The following is a 20,891-nucleotide window of genomic DNA, read 5'->3' as shown; positions in this document are numbered from 1 at the left end:
GGTTGACAGTGATGAAAGTGTGTTTTTTATGTTCAATGCGGCTCTAAATTCTACTCGGCATATTGAATTATTTGTTGAGTATTCGTCTGTTGGAAATGCCTACATCCTACCAATTGTTGATCATGGTGTTGGATCATCTACGAGGTTTGAACCTATGAGCATCAATTGCGGTATGAATGAGCAAACAGATGTTGCAGATGTTGGATTGAATACTCAAATTGCTGATGTTGATGTTGTACGAAGAGGAGACCTTGCAGATCCAGAATTGTCGTCATCATCGCTGATGATATTTTAAGTGATGATTCCGGTTGCTGACTCTAGTGATGAGGAGGTAGTGTGTATAAACCCGTCGTACAAGGTGAACAACCACTTCCAGAATATGTTCACACTGGGTTGAAATATTTTCGCAAACTGCTAAGTGGTCGTACTGAGGTACCTGAAGTTGGTAATGAACGCAATACTATGTACTGGGATGAAGAACACCCATATCGGATTAATGCTGGAACAAAATTTGATAGCAAGCTGCATGTGAAGACTGCTATTACTATGTGGAGTCTGAGGCAACACGGCAATTTAGGGTGGTTGAGAGTAAATTAAGAAGGTGGCATGCGTGTGCAAATATCCAAATGGGAGGACAGAAGATGGGACAGCTATATCAGCGAGACCGACGCTGACAAAGCGAATGAATGTCGGTGGGAAGTTTCTGTTACACACATGGCCCATGATGATATGTGGGAGATTAGGAAGTGGCGGGGACGCCATAGTTGTGAAGGTCATCGTAATGATAGAGGACATGCTAACTTTTCATCACCAATGATTGCTTTGTGTATTCGCCCTCAGTTGCTAAAAAATGCCAAGTTTAGTGCCGCCGCCGTAAGAAATTTTGTTCATGACAAATTTCATGTGGTAGTCAGTTATAAGAAGGCATGGTATGCACGGAGAAGGGCTTTAGAGATTGTATTTGGTGGATGGGAGGAGTCATTAGGGATTTACCAAGCTACATGCTTGAACTGCAGTATAGGAATCCAGGCACCATTGTTGAGTGGAGGCATAACGAGGTGTTGAGCCAGGCCGTACTAAAGTCTTCTATTACGTGTTCTGGGCACTTGGGCCTGCTATACATGCTTTCCAGGAGTGCCAACCAGTTTTGACAGTAGACGGAACTCACCTCCGAGGAAGATTTAAGGTAAGCTGTTTGTTGCTTGTGGTGTGATGCTAACAAGAAATGTCTACCTATTGCATATGCTGTTGTTGATGAAGAAACTGGCGACAGCTGGGAGTGGTTTTTGGATCATGTCAGAATTCATGTGGTGAAGTACGAAAGGGAGGTATGCATCATTTCGGATAGGCACAAAGGAATCCTCAAGGCTATGTGTTCTGATGAACGGAAAAAGCCGCCGATATGTCACCACAAATTTTGTTTGATCCATGTGAGGAAAAATATCTTGACAAAACTTAAGGGTAAAGGAGGTAAAGCGAAAGGCATGATATGGGCATTGGGTGTCACAATTCAAGTACGCAAGTACGTGAGAAGGCGACGTGCACTACGGGAGGAAAGTCTTATTGCGATACACGAGCTCAACAAAGCCCAAAAAAGAGAATTGGTCTCTTTGCTACGATGATGAACTGAGATGGGGGTGCCCTCAACAAACATGTCAGAGAGCTAAACAACGTACTGAGAGGTGTAAGAGAGTTGCCAATTAGAGCTTTGGTTGATCTGATATTTTGGCGAACAGTTGAATGGTGGGCAGATAGAAAGACAGAAATACAACAAACCGAAGGTCGGTTGACCCCCTGGGCGAGGGACAAACTTGTTGCGAATGATGCGAAGGGGCAAATGCATTACTGTTCAGTAGTCGCCCGAGAATTAGGTCATTACCAAATTCGAAGTCGTCCACGTGTTGAAAATGGAAAGGCAAAGGGCGATAACAGACAAGATATCGAGTTTATGGATTCAAAGTGCAGTTGTGGGAAGTGGCAGATGTGGAGAGTCCCTTGTTCACATGCGTGCACCGTTGCCAGAGATCGAGGTAACTCTATGTTTGAACTCATTGATAAACACAACCACAAAGCTACATGGGAAGCACAGTACTATGGTGTCTCATTTCAAGCACCAAGACACCAACACTATTGGGCAAATCCTGGATGGAAATTGCGTATCACCCCTGAGCAGTTGCTTCACCGAAAGCGCGGACGAGGCAGAACAAGGAGGATTCCTAATCAAATGGATGTCCGCGAGGAAGATGAACCGAGAGCTCCACGCAGGTGCTGGAATTGCGGCGTAGAAGGACATGATCGAAGAAATTGCACAGTCGGTCGTGTTATGTAGGATCCTCCCCGAAGAAATGTGTTATGATGAATTGTAGTTTGTTCTATCTGTCACAAGCACTTTAGTTAATTTCATTTGTTTAATTTCAATGAAAGGTTGTCTCTGTGTATGTGCCACTGACAAGCACTACCGAATTTGTTGCCCGTTTGTAAACAAATAAACACGCTAAACTAAACGTTTGTAAACAAATAAACACACTAAACTAAACATTACAAAAAATGAAAAAAAAAGCACCTAACTGGTCGATTTCCGCAATGTAGCGACGCATGAGGATCATGCGTCTCTACCTAAGACGCATGAGGGTCATGCGTCTTAGGTAGAGACGCATGATCCTCATGCGTCTCTACATTGCTGAAATCCGAGTCCAGAGATTTCGCCCGATTGGGCGCTTTGGGTGATAGAATCGCCCAATCGGGCGAACTCTCTGGACTCGGGTTTCAGCAATGTAGAGACGCATGATGCTCATGCGTCTCTACATTGCTGAAATCCGAAAGTTGAGTGCTTTCTTTCATTTTTTGTAATGTTTTCCCTAAAGCAATGGTTCCTTATTGAACACAATAAACCAAACCATACACTACATATTAAAACAATACACCAACATTAAAATTAATAACATGAATTTTTTCACCAAACCATAACATACATATTCAAATATCAATTCCATCAAATTCTCCTTTCCAACAAATTTTTCGTTACAGATTTTTCGAGTAATTCTACCCTCATTCTTCTTGGAGGACAATTCCACGATCATTCTTCACTGCCTGACTTCCTGTAATGGAGAAACTAATGAAATTATACACCAATTGAAGATTCAACTGCTATGATAACTTGAATAAACAAAGTACCTGAACAATTGCTACTTATACAACGATGGAGTGTATTTTGACGGTTCAATCCCCTTATTCTTCCTAGAGGACAATCGCTTGTACACTTTGCTCATCAGCTTCCCAACCCCACCGCGCGATGAACCCTCCGCAGCTGGTTGATGTTGGAGACGGATGCTTTGAACGTCTTCTTCCTCATTTGCATCCTCTATGTTGTCATTTTCTTCTTCTCCTTCATCATCATCCTCTTCTTCAGCTTGGACAGGAGGCACGATCTGATAATTCTGGAAGAATGAATCGACCGATGCTCGGGCTCCACTCCATTGCGGTACGTCTTGGCTTTGTGAATATGGGCGACGAGTCCAATCGGGCTCAGGCTGGCTAGGAGAATACTGGGGACGCTCCCACTATGACTGAGACTCATGCGCCGGGTATGAATACCACTGGGGTGGGTCCTGCTCTTGATACTGCGGCTCTGGTGCTACATAATCGGGCAACGGCTGGGACATCCTAAACTGCTTTGTGTAGCCGTGTCCCCCAGTTCATGACGCCGTGGCACTACTTCTGGTTGATAAGGCATGACCACATCCTGATGTTGAGAAGCGGGGTACTCCATGACATCAGCGTTGTTCGTAGATTCGAGTACATTCATAACAATTTCTCGAATCTGGCGCACTCGTGGGTCAATTTCGTCTTCCGTAGTTAAATGGAAAACCTGCTGAAAACCCTCAACCTAGACAAAAAAATGATACACATATCAATACAAAACAATCTATATCACATGAAAGCATATAGTTTAATATAACAAACTTACAAATAGTCTCATCGAAGCAGCCGACTCGTTCATCCCAGCAGTGGCCCGTGTCCCAGGCTGAGTCATGTACGTCACGGTAATCATGTTATACCACGCCATATACCCCGGGTTCATGGGAATATTCATGGACATCGGCGCGGCATATTCGGCAGCTTGGAACCTTTCGTACCTCATGTCCCACTCCCCAATGTAGAACTGATGTGTGTTTGCCCAGTTGTTGCCCTTCTTGCCACGCCGATCATTTTTGCCCAAATGATCGGCGTTCCTTAGCATCTTGTCTACATACTGAGGTATATCCTGGTACCGATTGAACTGTCGGCGCACTCTTCCAGGCTCATGGGCCTCGACATAGGCCCAACATACCAAGTACGTTTCGCACAGAGAGCATCCATTCACATCATTGCAGTAGTCAGGCAGTGTGTAAGGTGCGTACGACGTCCAAATAAACTACAAAACAGCAATGCAAATGCCAAATTAAATTCATAATAAGTTCATAAACGAAGTCTAAACCGAAAGAATATTCACCTGGCCAGGTCTAATCAGAGATAATTGGTCACGGTAATGCTCAACCGAGTGTCTAGGAGCATTTCCTATCTGCGTTGTTCCTCTCCACATATACATAAAATTGATGTAAGAAAATAACTCAATATGCATTAATAAATAAATATGTAGATATATACCTGGCGCCACATGGTGTATATGGCTCGTGCACAACTGGTCCTATGAACGCAGGCCTCAATGTGGGCATTCTTTCCCACGCCCATAGCTGCAGAAGGATCATAGGCCGGCCCAACTCTTTTCTCTTATCCATGGAAGCCTCGCACAGATAATGATAAAGGTAGGCCAATGCCGCACTTCCCCAACTAATATTCTTCACCTCTTCCGGATCCCCAAGCCCATTCAACCACATAAATGGCACCTTACACCCCGTGGTGTCCGGTAGAATGAGACCTCCTAATAAAATTAGAGCATGGATACGTGCCCTTTGGATGTAAACAAACGTAGGTAGGTCATCACCCAGTGGCATCCTTGTCTGGTTGATGAGCGCGGTCATCAGCAAACCGCCTTGCTTTGTCTCTGTGGAAGAATCTGGTATCCATCCCAACAGATCGCGGCACTTGCTGGTCCAATCTGGAAAGTTGTCATGATAGTCACGCCCCGTGAAAACGAGACCATCCGCCCTCAAGCCCCAGATGGCTTGCACATCTTCCAAGGTGATCGTCGTCTCACCGATCGGTAGATGGAATGTGTGTGTCTCCGGCCTCCAACGCTCAATCAACGCCGTGATCAGCTCATTGTCGACCTTCATTGGCTTCCCACAATCGAGCACGCCTTTGAAACCAAAGACGTCAAGCCAATATCTTACATTCTCGTGAATTTCGACGTCCCAAGTCTTACTTTCAGTCCTTCGGACTTTAAATACTTGGGTTGTTCCCTCTTTCATCAGTTTATTTGAATTGTGATTTTTTTGCATATTTAAGACGGACGGGTCTTCAGGTCCATACAATAAATGTCCAGTAGAACTTGAAGTCGCCATCTAATCTAAGTACATATTCACAAAACAACAATTACAAACTCAACCTGGCATGTACAAATAACATAATATAACAAGAGAACAAATCTGGGGATGCTTAAGAAGAAAGGTTTCGTTGTATGATTAGACTCATTTTTCAGTTGTTTCTTGGTTGTGAAGATAGAGAAATTATGAGCTTGGGCCATTTGAATGTGCTATTACTGCTTATTAAATCCCATTAGTTTTGGTGGTGTTAGGTTGGATAAAAGGAAACAATTGCAGGTAGAATAAGGAGAGCAACATTAATTTACTTATAGTTTATACTCTTAGCTACACGTTGAAGTCGTACTGTAATAGCATATTTCAAAACTTCATTAGAGATGATTATTGATTCTTATCACTTGTCTGCATAAGCCCAGAATTTCATATTACCTTCACACGTAATCAATCAGGGAGTTGCTATTTTCACCCAGTTTTTCTGCTGTTGGATTGATCATTATGTAACCGTGATGATAGATGTGAATAGGAATATTTAGTAGCTGGTCTCTAAAATAGATTTCATGATGTGAGGGAGGATGAGTAAATTGTTTTGGTTGAAGTACTAATATTTTCGTTGGGTAAGGTTGGAAATAAACTGTGATATTGTTTTGGTTGAAGTACTGATATCTGAAGTTGCTCCTGAGAAACCATAATCATTTGGCTCTGTCTTAGATCCATCCCCTGCCATATATCTCCATTTTTTTAAGTTAAAACATCAAACGGCGAAGATACCTGAGCTCGTGTTGGGAGACTGCGGTGCTGAGCCAGGAGAGCCAGGTGCTGAGCCAGGAGAGCCAGCTGCGCATAGCAAGAAAACAAAAAACACGTGCAAGCAGAAGCCAGATGAGGGAGCGGAGGAGTTGCCGGAGATATAGCTGAGGCACGATGACATCCTGATGATGATGTTCGCACAGTTGCTAAGCCGGCCAAAGGGGCAGCGGCGAGAATCAGGGTGAAGCTCATTGAGAAAATCTCTTGTAAATGTCTAAGTAAAATGGCAAAAAAGATGAAAAATAACACAACAACAAATGACTCCCTATTCACACACTTAAGACATTGTTTGCTCTTAAGAAAGTTCTGTTAAAGTGTTGAAAAAGAAAAGACCGAGCAAAGTCAAACAAAAGATTGAAAGAAAGTGTTTAGAGAGGGATCAACCAACCATTTTACACGACAACACATAGCCGGCAAGGCCATGACCATAGAATTAAAGGAAACAACACATAAACATGCTCAACTGAGGGATTACATCGAACTTGTAGTATTATGCATAGAAACAGACAACAGAAAACTCTCTGGCTAGTCACATTGTGGTCTTCAAATTCTCCATGAAAAAACACCGAAATTTCACATATCAATTCAATCCAAAGAAAGGTTCCTCGACAGAATAATTCTAAGTCTGAAATATTATAGCAGTCAAATATTAAGACAATACCGAATGATAATAGAGTTTTGCTATCACATATAACAAGCAAAAGATGAGCTCAAACTATGTTGTTATGAATCAACAGAGCAACAAAGAAACGATATGCAGAAAGGATAAATGCTTAGGATCACTGATCCAAGCCCATGAACAATCAAACAACTAACATGCCCTTCAAGGTGGTGGTGACCTCTCCTCCACGCCTCAGCAAGTCAGCTCGGATGAAACACGTGCTCCTTATTGATCCACATCAGCGTATTGAATAATGCCTCCAACAAAATTCAATTACCACTAAAAAAACCTTGATATTTATGGAACTGCATATATCAATTCAATCCAAAGAAAGGTTCCTCGACAAATTAATTGTAACTCCAAATATTATGTAAAGACAGTACCGAAATATAACAAGCCATGTTGCTTCACTGTTAAGGTCTTAATTCCTCAACGAAGATCGGCGGCGGTTTGCTCGTTCGATCACGGTAGACTTCCGGCGTCCTAAACAGGATCGGCGGAGATTCTAGCTTCTCGCTGTGCGCGGAACTCCTCCGTCGGGCAGCGATGAACTAGGGTTTAAAGAGAACCACGAGTTTGTGGGCAAAATAATGAGAATTTTATTGATGATCAAATTAGTAAACATAGCCCTATTTATAGACTAAGGACCCTAGGGTTGGTTCGACTCCTAATCCTAATGCATCTCGGGAAAGAACCAACAAAGAAAACCCGAAACGGAGCTTATAATTACGCTCGACTCTTTAATAAAAATAAATAACCAAAAATAAACTACTAGCCAAAAATAAGAAATAACTAAAAGGAAATAAATACTCCTACTCTATTTTGGAACGTAATCTCCGAACAAGTCGGGCGGCCGTCGGTTTTCGCCTCCCCTTGGTCGTTGCGATTGACGGCTGCTCGACCCTCTCCATAATCGGCGGTGTCTCCTCCGTTCCTTCGGCCTCGCTTGCGACGGCTTCGACCGGCTGATGCGGTCCTTGTACTGGGATCGTATCAACTCCCCCCTCCATAGCAACCTCCTTGTCCTCAAGGAGCACATTCGGAAACTTGCGCCATACTAATTCAAGTGGTTCCCACGTTGGTGACTCCGTCCCATCGGACCAACGAACCAAAACATGCTCCAAGGGTCGATCATCATGCCATAATACGCGCCTGTCCAATACCCGGACCGGGTAAACCACCGGCCTGTCGCCAAAAAACTCCGATGGCAGCTCCATTGTCGGTCCGGACTCACCACCTGCTATAAACTCGCGAAGGAGGCTGACATGAAAGACGTTGTGAATCCTACTCCCTTCCGGCAAGCGCAACCGATACGCGACTGGTCCAATACGCTCCAATAACTCGAACGGGCCATAGTAGCGACGTGCTAGCTTGGCCGACTGCGGACGAGCCACCGAGTGCTGCCGATACGGCTGTAGCTTCAAGAGGACCAAGTCGCCTACCTGAAACTCCAAATGACGCCGATGTTTGTTAGCGGCCTCGCGCATACGTTGTTGTGCGCGCTTCAAATTTCGACGTAATTCCACCAATAACTCCCCCCGTTGGCGTATTAAGTCCGCCGCTTCCGGCGGCGTTGACCGGGACGGCGCCGCAAAGATCAAGCTTGGCGGGTCCCTGCCGTAGAGGGCCTTATATGGAGACATGCCCAAGCCCGCAAGATGGAAACAATTTAAAGCCAGCTCCGCCCACGGGAGAAAATTCGACCATTTGGATGGGCGATCGGCAGTGAAAGCTCGCAGATACTGTTCCAATCCTCTGTTCCGGACCTCTGTCTGACCGTCCGACTGCGGGTGGTATGCTGTTGAAAAATTAAGAATACCGAGTCCCTATCAGAGACCAACGTCTTCGGAAAACCATGATGGCGAACAACCGAATTAATAAACACATGGGCCACCTTTAGCGCATCAAAATTCGTTGGTAATGGTGCAAAATGCGCGTACTTAGACAACCGGTCCACGACCACCATGATTACAGTGTAGCCCCGGGATTGAGGCAAGCCCGTAATAAAGTCCATGGAAACGTCCTCTCATACCTGTGATGGAATCGGTAATGGCTGTAACAACCCTGCAGGCTTCTGTGTAGAATACTTCGTTGTCTGGCACACAATGCAAGCTTCCACGAACCGCTTTACCTCATGTTTCATTTTCGGCCAGTAAAAATCCGCAGCCACGCGACGCAGCGTACGCTCGAACCCGGGATGGCCCGCCGACTGCGAGCTATGATACTCGGTCAATATAGGCGTCCGGGCAGATGAGCGAGATCCCACGAATATACGACGGTTGTAGTAGACCAGGCCGTTCACCAAAGTTAAGTGTGGCGGGGCCCGCCCTTCCTTTATGTCGGCCGTGATTTCCCTCAATTCTGGGGATGAACTGGTCTCCCGTCGGAGCAAGTCCAATAGCTGCGGTATAGGGTGCGATGCTGCCGCGAGCAGCGCGCCACACCGTTCCGCGTCAGGGCCCTCCTCGGCATCCGATCGCGCGGAATCCTGTGGGTCGGGCTGATCAGTCTCCTCGCGGCGTGACAACGCGTCAGCTGCTCGGTTCGTGCTCCCCTTCTTATACTCGATAATGAACTTATAGCCCATGAGTTTGCGCACATAAAGCTGCTGATCCGGCGTCTGCTGGAGCAGTTCCTTTAGACTCTTCTGATCGCTCCTAATAATGAACTCTCTCCCAAGTAGGTATTGACGCTATTTCTGAACTGCCTCTACTATGGCGTACAACTCCTTATGATATGTAGAAGCGACGCGGCGGCGAGGACCCAATTTTCTACTGAAAAAGGCAATGGGATGATTATCTTGGAGTAAAACCGCGCCAACACCCGTATCAGAGGCGTCCGTCTCTACGTAGAAAGTCTTTTCGAAATCGGGCAAACGAAGCACAGGTGCAGATGTCATGGCGGCCTTCAGATCCAAGAAACTAGAATCTGCCTCCGGAGTCCACACAAAAGCATCCTTCTTCAATAAACCTGTCAAAGGGGACGCGATCACGGCGTACCCGGCTATGAAGCGACGGTAGTACCCGGTTAGGCCCAAAAACCCACGTAGTTGCTTCACATTCTTCGGCGTAGGCCACGCCGTCATAGCACTGATCTTACTAGGGTCGGCTTTAAGTGATCCGTCGCCAATCAAGTGACCCAAATACTCGACGGTGGAGCTACAGAAAGAACACTTTGATAACTTGACAAAGAAGCTGTGATCTTGCAAAACCTTCAAAACGGCGGACAAGTGTTCACCATGGACCTCCAACGAGGGGCTGTAAACTAGTATATTGTCAAAAAACACAATGACGAACTTTCTTAACATGGGCTGAAAAATCGAATTCATTGCCGCCTGGAAAGTAGAAGGTGCATTTGTCAACCCAAAAGGCATCACTAAGAATTCGAAGTGGCCGTCGTGGGTTCAAAAAACGGTTTTAGAAACGTCCTCCACATGCATTCTGATCTGATGGTAACCCGATCTCAAATCCAGTTTAGTGAACACACGAGCCTTACCCAGTTCGTCGAATAGCTCATCCACTGTGGGGATAGGAAAATGGTCCGGCACCGTGGCGTTGTTCAGCGCACGATAGTCGATGCAGAAACGGAAAGTGCCGTCTTTCTTGCGAATAAGGAGGACTGGCGACGAGAACGGACTGTTGCTTCTCTGAATAATCCCCTGGTCGAGCATGTCCTTAACCTGTCTTTCTATTTCGTTTTTCTGGAAGTACGGATATCTGTAAGGACGCACATTCACCGGTCGTGTCCCCGGCAGTAAGTGCACATGATGATCAAAGGGTCGAAATGGCGGCATCCCCACTGGAGTGCCGAAAACGCCCCGAAACCCTTCCAACACTGATAACACCCCAGGCGGTAGACCCGCGGGAAACTCGTCCCTGCCCTCTGGTACCGATTCAGGCAGATCGGGCTATAGCAGCAGTATCTCAAAGCATTCCACGTCGTTACCCGAAGATGAAAGCGAGGACAAAAATTGGGGATTAGCGCGGCGAGGAGGCGGCAACATCCTTTTCAACACAACCGTCTTATCCCCGTGTTTGAATTCCAGTGTTTTACCCGCAAAATCAGCAGCAACCTTTCCCAGGGATTCGAGCCAATCCATCCCTAGGATAACGTCTGGCCCGTGTACCGGCAAAATGTGCAGATCCACTAAGAAGGTGGAACCCTGCATTTCCAGCGCCGTCCGTCTAGACACATGAGAACATAGAAGAGCCTCACCAATTACCCACAATCACCCGTAAAGGTCGAATCGGGGACAGGGGAAGGTGCAAGTGCTTTGCAATATCCGGGTGGAGGAAATCGCGATCGCTCCCTGTATCAATCAACACACTCACATCGCGACCCTGAATCGCCCCCACTACGCGCAATGGTCGAGACCTACGACCTTCATGTAAGGCGTGTATATACGCCACCTCCCTCGGCTCCAATTCCTCCACTGTCTCTTTCTCGGAGGCCTCCACTTCCAACACATCCTCTTCGTCTGCATAGCATAGGAGGCGTTGCTTGCATACGTGTCCCGCCACCCATTTTTCGGGGCAGTGCCAACATAATCCCAAACGTGAACGTTCGGCCCGTTCTGCTTGTGACACCCGAAATCATTGGATTGCGTGCATGCTCTTTCGGGCGTTGTTGCTGCCCTGGGGCGGGGTTCGTCCCGGCGACAGTACCTGACGGCGGCTGCGACCCCACTGGACCCGCTGAGGGTCGATTATCGCGGCCAGTCCACTGTCTGCGCTGGAAGGTGGATGTGGATTGCAGATTTGCGCGTTCCGAGTGCGTATCCGCAATTTCTAAGGATAGCGCCATAGCTGCCGCCAACGAAGTCGGGCGGTGCAACGTCAGACGTTCTTGCATCTCTGGTTTTAGGCCCGCCACAAACAGGGTAAAGAGTTTCGCCTCCGGGACCCCCTGGACCCGATTCAAGTACCTCTCGAAAGTGTCATGGTACTCGAGAACCGTGCCTATCTGAGTTAGCTTGGCAATCAACCCGAAATAATCCTTGAAGCTCTGTCTGTCGAAACGGTGTCGAACATCCTCCAGAAATTCCGGCCATGTAACAAACTCATTATTCGCGCAATAGTTAAACACCCATTCAGACGCCGGCGGATCGAACAACATGACTGCATAGTGAAGGCGTTGTGCATCAGGCATCATAACGTGATTGAAGTAATATTGGACCCTGGCAATCCAATTTGTAGCCTCGCTCCCATCGAACCGGGGTGGTTTCATTGAGACCTGGTTTCGGTCAAACCCCGTGGTAGCTGGGTAATATCGTTGGGGAGGGTCCCAACACGTGCGACCATACCGATTCGCTGGCGGGTCCTAGTCGGAGCCACCGTGGCTCCTTTCGGCGCGACGAGCCCTCTCCTCCGGCGCTACATCGCGGACCCCGTAGCTAGGGTTTCTTGCGCGAAAACCTTGTTCTCCCGATTTCCCTCGTCTGAAATCGGCATACTCTTCCTCGTCGGCATCGTTGAACCCTAGGGCGGGTTCGGTTCCTCGAGACCCCACCGGATTCAATCTTTCTAAGCGACGATCTGTCGCATCCTTCCATTGACAAAATTTTTCCATCTTGTCCAGTAAACGATCAAGTTTCTCGTTCACGGGGTCATCACGATGGGATTCCCCGGTTGGGCGACCCTCCAAGTCGCCATCGTCGATATCCTAGCATTGGAAGACCTCGTTACGTCTGATATTATAATTCGGCCGACGAGAAGCGTCATTATGAAACGTATCTGGGCGATTGGCGCCCCATGCAGATTTACCGTAATTGTTGAAACGACTCATGAGATCACGGATGAAAGCACCAGATGTTAAGGTCTTAATTCCTCAACGAAGATCGGCGGCGGTTTGCTCGTTCGATCACGGTAGACTTCCGGCGTCCTGAACAGGATCGGCGGAGATTCTAGCTTCTCGCTGTGCGCGGAACTCCTCCGTCGGCCAGCGATGAACTAGGGTTTAAAGAGAACCATGAGTTTGTGGGCAAAATAATGAGAATTTTATTGATGATCAAATTAATAAACATAGCCCTATTTATAGACTAAGGACCCTAGGGTTGGTTCGACTCCTAATCCTAATGCATCTCGGGAAAGAACCAACAAAGAAAACCCTAAACGGAGCTTATAATTACGCTCGACTCTTTAATAAAAATAAATAACCAAAAATAAACTACTAGCCAAAAATAAGAAATAACTAAAAGGAAATAAATACTCCTACTCTATTTTGGAACGTAATCTCCGAACAAGTCGGGCGGCCGTCGGTTTCGCCTCCCCTTGGTCGTTGCGATTGACTGCTGCTCGACCCTCTCCATAATCGGCGGTGTCTCCTCCGTTCCTTCGGCCTCGCTTGCGGCGGCTTCGACCGGCTGATGCGGTCCTTGTACTGGGATCGTATCATTCACCGAGTTCAATCTCTGCAAAATCAAAGAATGATTAAGGCAAGTACCGAAATATAACAAGCCATGTTGCTACCCCATGGACGGTCATTGCTTTGTTCGCCGCCATCATTCTGCTCTGTCTCACCCTTGTCCAGACCTATTTCACAATTAATCCTATAACCTGATCATCCATTCATCTCCCAACTAACTTAATTATATTTTCATATTCATCATCATCCTCATCATTATTCAAATCTTATCAATAAATATAGTTACAACAGTTCTACCATTCAATAAATCAAAGAATCCCACGAAATAATAAAACATACTCCCTCCATACTATAATAGGAGTCCCATTTGATTTGAGCATAAATTTTAAGAAATGTAAAGAAAAGTAAGTTAAATAAGTTAGTGGAATAAAGTCCCACTTATATATATTTGATTTATAACAATTGCGAGTGGAACAAGTTGATGGAATGTGAAACTTACTTACCATTTATGATAAAAGTGGAATAAGATTCTTATTGTGGGACATACATAAATGGTAAAACAGGACTCTTATTGTGAGACGCAATTGGAGATAACGTGACTTATCGATATTGATGATGTGGGTAGAAGTTGATATCGTTGTTGAATCTTTGAGTGGAAGTGCATTTTGGCACGCGATTGTGTTTTTATTTTGAATTAATACTCAAGTGTGATTAACTTCGTGCATTTTGGCACGATGATGTGGAGTACTAATTAACTTCGTGCGATTAAGATTGTACGAGAAAAGGGCGATAAAATTGATTAATATCTTCCTTTGGACATTAATTAATAAAAAGCATATAATGTGAGTCATTACACTTTGGCCTTCCCAAGTAATAAAATTCAAAAGTCCAAGTTTGGATAACAATTTGGCTTTGGGCCATAAGCAAATAAAAGTCAAGAATTAATTAATTCTACACGTCTCTGGGCCTGATTTAATTACAACAATTAAATCATAATTTGGTCATTATCAGTGGAACACAGTTGAAATCCTTAAGCCCAAATCTTCTTTTCTGCTCCTCTCCATAGTAGAATTCTGAATCTGCTTTTAATCCTGCAATTTAACCACAGTCAATACTAATTTAATTTCCATAATTGGCAATTAAGCCAATTAATCCAAATTATTGTCATTTAATTTCCACATTATTTTAATTATACTTTTTCCATCACTCACAATCTCACACAATCTACTATCACAAGAAGTTACATACACATTAACACAAACACTAGCATAATGTTCATCTTAAATATATTATACATATCAAGCTAAAGAAAACATTAGTTACTATACTTTAAAATTATTAACAACACAAATTCAAATCGAATCACCATAAGGATGAAGATCTACCTCTCAGCGTGGCATGTAGCTAGCGCCTAGAGGTAGACGAATCACCGGGTGGAGGCATGGGCTGATGGCGGCTACAAAATGACACCGAATGTGGTGGAGATTTGGCGGGAAAATCTCATGGACGGCGCCATTGAGTTCCTGCTACAAATGTTGCATAAATCTTGTGCAGAGCAGCCGCTGCTTCAATCATATTGATCCTTTCGTCTGCTGAAACAGCTAAACATTTCATTGCCAATTCAAATGTTGATAACATGCATTTCTCCTTGGCAGAGTAATGCTCATCTTCCATTGACAACAAAGCAGGTGCCATCACTTGAGTTGCGGTATTTTCCTCTAATGCTTCACTTACCCACTGTTTTAAGCTTCTTTCTTCATCGAACATATCATCCGTTGGCCTCTTTCCGGTAAACATCTCCAGCACAAGTATCCCAAAACTATATACATCTCCATTTATTGATACTTTCCCTTCCATTCCAAACTCTAATAGTATCACATGCATTCAACTTTTTGTTAGGATTAGGTAAAACATTAACACATGATAAAATTTAAGTTGGAAAGCTTATAATCATGCATACCTGGTGCTGCATAACCGATAGTTGCCAGTGTTTGTGTTTGAATGATAGTTTCCCCTCCATCGAAAAGCTTGGAAATGCCAAAATCAGCAAGATGGGCAACCATGTCTTGATCAAGCAACACATTGCTTGGCTTTATATCACAGTGAACAATTGGGAATGTATGACCATGATGAAGATATTCCAAGGCGGCCGCAACGTCTATTGCTATTTTCAACCTCTGTATAAGATCCAGACTATAATTGCTGGAATGCAACCATTTGTCCAAGCTCCCATTTGGCATGTATGTGAGAATCAATGCTTTAAAGTTCATATTACAACAATATCCAATAACCCGAACCAAATTTCTGTGTCGAATGCTGCTCAATATTGAACTTTCAACACCAAAGCTCCTTGCTGCTCCTTGTACTTCCAAGTTGAACACTTTTACCGCAACTTTCAACCCATCAGAAAGTGTTGCTTCGAATACAGAACCAAAGCTACCTCTTCCAAGTAGGTTGGTTTCACTAAATGAACTCGTTCCTCGTTCAAGTTCATTGTAAGGAATTCCTATGCATTCAGTAATTTGTGCTGAAAAATGAACCGAGAGGCCTACTTTTTTCTGTTTATACATCCTTATGAAAGTAAGCAATGCAATCGCCACAATGACAGCTAAAATCACTAATGACACCATGAGTTTTTTCAACCATGATTTATGATGGCTTTCTGGGCAGGCTGGAACTTGAAATGTTATTGGACCACACAAAGCTAAGTTGTTGGCAAAAGACGGTGCACTAAAGTTACGAAAACAACCACCATCTGGAATTCTCCCTTCCAGTTTGTTGTTGGAAACATTCAAATTTTCAAGAAAGAGGAGGTCTTCTAAGGACTTGGGTATTGTTCCAGAAAGATTATTGTAAGATAAATCTAATGTTTTCAAACCTTTAAGATTTCCCAAGGATTGAGGAATGGATCCGCTAAGAAAATTATTTGATATGTTAAGAAACTCTAATGATTGGCAACCATCTATCAAGGTGGGAATATTGCCTGAAAATTGATTAGACGACAAATCTAATGAGGCGATCGACTTTAAATTTCCCAGTTGAGATGACAATTGACCGCTCAAATGATTGGAGGACAAGCTCAAATTTAGAAGGTCTGTGAGAACCCACAAGTTAGGAGGGATGGTTGAATTCAATTGGTTGGAGCCTAAGTTGATCATTCTCAAGGATTTAACATCACCTATGCATTCAGGTATGGGACCCACAAGCATGTTCATGCTTAGGTCAAACTCCCCCAAATGATTCATTTGGCAAAGTTGGTTAGGGATAGACCCTACCAATTGATTGCCATCAAGATATAGTCTTTGGAGTTGCTTCATTTTCCCAATTGTTGGCGGAATGAGTCCACTCAGCTGATTTCTAGCCAAATCTAGATATAACAAACTGCTTAAGTTTCCTATTTCAGAAGGAATGACACTCGTGATGCCGCAGTTTTCTACTTCAAACATCTCAAGAGATGAAGGAAAATTTCCTATTGAAGCGGGTAGGATGCCATTCAGTGGATTGTCACTTACTACCAGGTACTTCAAATGTCGACAATTAGTTAATGAAGAGAGAAATGTTAATTCCTGAGTTGTGAATTTTGCTCCACTCAAATTGTTTTCCGAAAGAAGAAGTGATTGTAGGAGCTTCAAATTACTGAAGTGGGGTATAGAGCCACTAAATGAGTTGCCATCCATCTCCAAGATTGTAAGTTTAGAAGCATTGGCGATAGTGCTTGGAATTGAGCCACTGAGTCTGTTAAAACTCAAATGAAGCTTTTCAAGATTGATTAGTGAGTTCCCCAAATCTGATGGAAGAGTACCTGAAAAGTCATTATATGTAATTTGTAAATTCTTCAAAGTTGATATGTTGAATATGGAAGATGGGATTAATCCATATAAGGAATTGTTAAACACGTTGAAAGTCTCAAGCATTAGTAGAGTGCCAATCTCTTGTGGTAATTCACACATGTCAACATAAATAAGATAGTAACATTTAACATATATAAATTCTATTAATATAAATAGTACGTTATTATACGTACTCTAAGTGATATAGTAATAATTTGAACAGAACTTGCATATTGATGATATTTTGTCAAATTGAAAAAAAAATCCTACTTGTTTTCTTTAATTTTCTTAACGGGATAGTATGTGATAAAGAATTTGTTATAATAAAAAGCGTTGAAAGTATCATGTAACTAATACCTGTGAAATGGTTCCAACCCAAGTTCAAGATCTCAAGATTTTTGCACTTCCAGATATTCGGAGGAATAAGTCCTTCAAGAGCAGATGATATTCTTAATACAAAGCTCTATAAGTCATCATTTTCTAAGCAAAATATTATTTGTAGACGGAAAGTGATCAAAACAAAAATGTATCTTATTACAAAAATGAAATGCAGAACGATTTGTCAATCAAGTGAACAATAATTAATCAAAAGGTCTTAGTTTCAAGTCATTTTATAGAATCTGAGTTTGAGGTTATTTTTAAATTATTTTATGCCATCCTTATTAGAATGACCTAAAAATAAATTAACAATAGCCTAATAATCACCTCCGTATGCTTTGGTTATGCGTTTTTATATTAAGATTTAGTTTTACATTAATCATAATCCACTAGAGCCACTATAAATAAATATCTATTAATGGTAATAACTTTTTGTATAAATAGACTATTTTGCCCTTAATAGAATTGTAAAAAATAGCTAAATTTAAAATCTAAAACAACGAAACATAAAATTTAATTAATATGGTTTGTAGCTTTTAGGTAAAGTTTTCATCTGGTCCTATTCATGTATATACATCATAATTGTACATAAATTTTTTATTTTTTGTTTGGTTATCATAAAAGTAATGCAAAACGAAAATTTTTATAATGATGAATATTTTTGTAAAATATATAAGAATTAACCGAACCAGATTAAAGTTTTCAATTTTCGATATAATTTTCTCATTACTTGAGATCTGTAAATGTATATCATAAAATTGATATGATGAAGCAAGTACCCGTGAACTTGTTGTTATCAAGATACAATATAATGGGGTAAAATACCTGTCAACTTGTTATCACCAAGATATAACTTCTCAAGGTATGACATGTTGAAGATTGAAGATGGAATAATTCCAGTTAGAGAAGCGTTGCCAATCCCTAAAATCTCCAGTCTTGAAAGATTCCCGATTTCCGGTGGAACTCCTCCTACAATCAATGTATATCAACATAATGAATCATTATATATCAACACATGGGATGCTGTAGGAAGGAGAGGATGCCATACCTCTAAATATAGAAGAAAGAAGAAATATTTGTACCTTGAAAACCACTATTGTACCCCAAGTGCAACTTTGTAAGCATGCTCAATCTTCCAGTTTCACGTGGAATGCTTCCACTAAAATTGTTGAAGGATAATGACAAGACATCAAGATGTGTGCATTTCCATATATTTGACGGAATCTGCCCTTCAAGTTGATTCCAAGAGAGTGCCAAGAATTTGATGTTGGGCATATTGTTGCACATATCAATTGGGAGCCGACCTGATAGGCTATTAATTCCAATTCTGATTTCTCTTAGGGAAGACACATTGAAGATAACATGTGGTATGGATCCACTCAGTTTATTACTGTACAAGTGTAATATCTGTAACATCTGGAGCTTGGAATTGTTAAACAAAGACGAAGGAATTTTACCTAAGAAAGAGTTATTGTACAGATAGAGTTCCTCCAGTTGAGGTAAACTGCCCAACCATGTTGGTATTTCTCCGGTGAATGAATTTGCTCCCAAATTCATCACCTTCAAACGACGCAGTTTAGAGAGCTCAAAGGATAACATCCCAACAAAACTGTTGGAACTGATGTCCAAATATCTTAGAAACGAAAGGTTTCCAAGATGGGGAGCAACAGTTCCAGCAAGGTCATATCGAGGGAGATTGAGAGCAGTGACACGGCCGTGTTTGAGGCCGCACGACACACCAATCCAATTACAGACTGATGTGTTTTGCGACCAATTGATGCTCAAGATAGCATTAGTGTCGGAAGTGATGGAATTTTTGAAGGAAATAAGTGCATTTTTATCTGTGTCAAAATTCAAGGAGAAGGCAAAGCTATTCAATAGCAAGATTAAAAGAACAATGGAAAAAGTAAGACTCTCCATTAATTTGCTGTTTTGTTTCAGTTGACAGACTGTGTACTCTATAACAGAAGATTTATATAATAGAATGAGGTTTGATAGTTTATGGAGTATTATTTAATTAATTTTTTAAAACAGAATTATTTCAATTTTTTATTTATTAGTCTTCGTCAATCCTCGATGATATACTCGTCCAAATATAATTTTGGAATATTTTAATTGCATACATGAACATGATGAAGACAATGAAGTGGGCCAGGCCAGCCTGCATTGGCAGTCCCAAATCGGTAAATTTGGTTTTTTTACAATTTTTAATTTTTCAATTCAAATGTAAAAAAATTAACCGACACGACGGCATTATCTCAAGGCCACGCATGCATGTATACCATCTTAGTAGATATGACCATAATAATATATGCAACCAATATGTTATGACTCAATATGAATGAAGCATTGGGAGTGACAAAGCATAGTATAATCTTTTTTGGCCTTTAATCAAATCAAACTAGTGCAACTTCTATGCAATGTATAAACCATTAGTTTGTTTTTATTAATCTAAATATTGAAAAGTAACCAATTATATAGCATAATAATAAGATGTAATGCCAAAAATAATAACACACCAATATTATTTGTGATAATAAAACTGAAATTATATTAAAGTATGTGTTATAAAAAAATTTCAATTTTTATATATTATTATTATTAATCAGTATTCACACAAACATTAAAATTAAATTTATCAATTAGTGAAAGAGTGAAAATATAAATTATAGTTTAATTTATATGTTGAAAATATAAGCTAAACCTGAATTTCTCCACTATATTTTTCTCATGGATTTGTACATTATTTTTGATTGAGTTAATCAATTCAAAGTACTATTTAAACAAAAGGTACGAAGAAATGTTTTAAAAAACATTCACATGATCCATCATATAAATGAATGTAATTATAGTACACCCTCCGTCCCATTAAAGATGACCCACTTTCCTTTTTCATCCGTCCTAACCAAGATGACCCATTACTTAAAATGGAAACACCATTATCTCTACTTTATTCTCTCTCTTTACTTTACTCTCTCCACTCAACACACAAACTAAAATTGGTGCCGCCCAAGGAATGGGTCATCTTCCTTGAGACGGATCGATGGAGTATAATATAACGACTCATGTAATTTTTTATGAATAAAATAATAAAATATCATTAGTACTTATCTCTTGCATCATACTTTCGGGCATACTGGGGGAAAACAACATCAACTAGCCAACAAGTGGATTAAGCATATGTTAAGGGAATGCCTTTCCTTAATTGTCGGAATCCTCACAATCAAGAAACAGAGACCGTAGTCGTCGAGCGCCCAAGAGGATTAGGTCGGCGAAGACGTTCGGCAGAGGGGTTGCTGGGCGCGAGAGAGGTTCTCGTCGGCAGCGTTGATGATAGTTTCTTGAAGCACAGGATAATGAGCCAATTGA

General features: G+C 42.3%; 2 protein-coding genes across 3 annotated transcripts; both read right to left on the bottom strand.

Annotated features, from left to right (window-relative positions):
* Positions 1–3,062: 3,062 nt before the first annotated feature.
* Positions 3,063–7,518, bottom strand: LOC121781247 (serine/threonine-protein phosphatase 7 long form homolog). The gene is made up of 7 exons (XM_042178975.1): positions 7,335–7,518; positions 6,252–7,230; positions 4,648–5,509; positions 4,493–4,574; positions 3,968–4,414; positions 3,175–3,886; positions 3,063–3,098 (listed from the first exon to the last, which is right to left on the bottom strand). The coding sequence occupies exons 3-6, from the start codon at positions 5,502–5,504 to the stop codon at positions 3,635–3,637; spliced, it is 1,638 nt and encodes a 545-aa protein (XP_042034909.1). The 5' UTR covers positions 5,505–5,509; positions 6,252–7,230; positions 7,335–7,518; the 3' UTR covers positions 3,063–3,098; positions 3,175–3,634.
* Positions 7,519–14,109: 6,591 nt separating this feature from the next.
* Positions 14,110–19,454, bottom strand: LOC121782075 (probable LRR receptor-like serine/threonine-protein kinase At3g47570). Of its 2 annotated transcripts, XR_006046243.1 has the most exons (6): positions 18,605–19,454; positions 18,348–18,491; positions 17,502–17,573; positions 15,275–17,116; positions 14,700–15,179; positions 14,110–14,405 (listed from the first exon to the last, which is right to left on the bottom strand). XR_006046243.1 is itself a non-coding variant. In XM_042179774.1 (5 exons), exons 1-5 carry the CDS (start codon positions 19,440–19,442, stop codon positions 14,815–14,817), a joined length of 3,261 nt encoding a protein of 1,086 aa, XP_042035708.1. In that variant the 5' UTR covers positions 19,443–19,454; the 3' UTR covers positions 14,566–14,814. The 2 variants fall into 2 exon arrangements, 1 of the variants encoding a protein (XP_042035708.1); XM_042179774.1 differs by lacking the exon at positions 14,110–14,405 and having other exon boundaries at positions 14,566–15,179.
* Positions 19,455–20,891: the final 1,437 nt, after the last annotated feature.

Source organism: Salvia splendens, chromosome 20 (assembly GCF_004379255.2).
Source record: "Salvia splendens isolate huo1 chromosome 20, SspV2, whole genome shotgun sequence".
NCBI lineage: Eukaryota > Viridiplantae > Streptophyta > Magnoliopsida > Lamiales > Lamiaceae > Salvia > Salvia splendens.
This window is presented reverse-complemented; position numbering and strand designations above follow the sequence as displayed.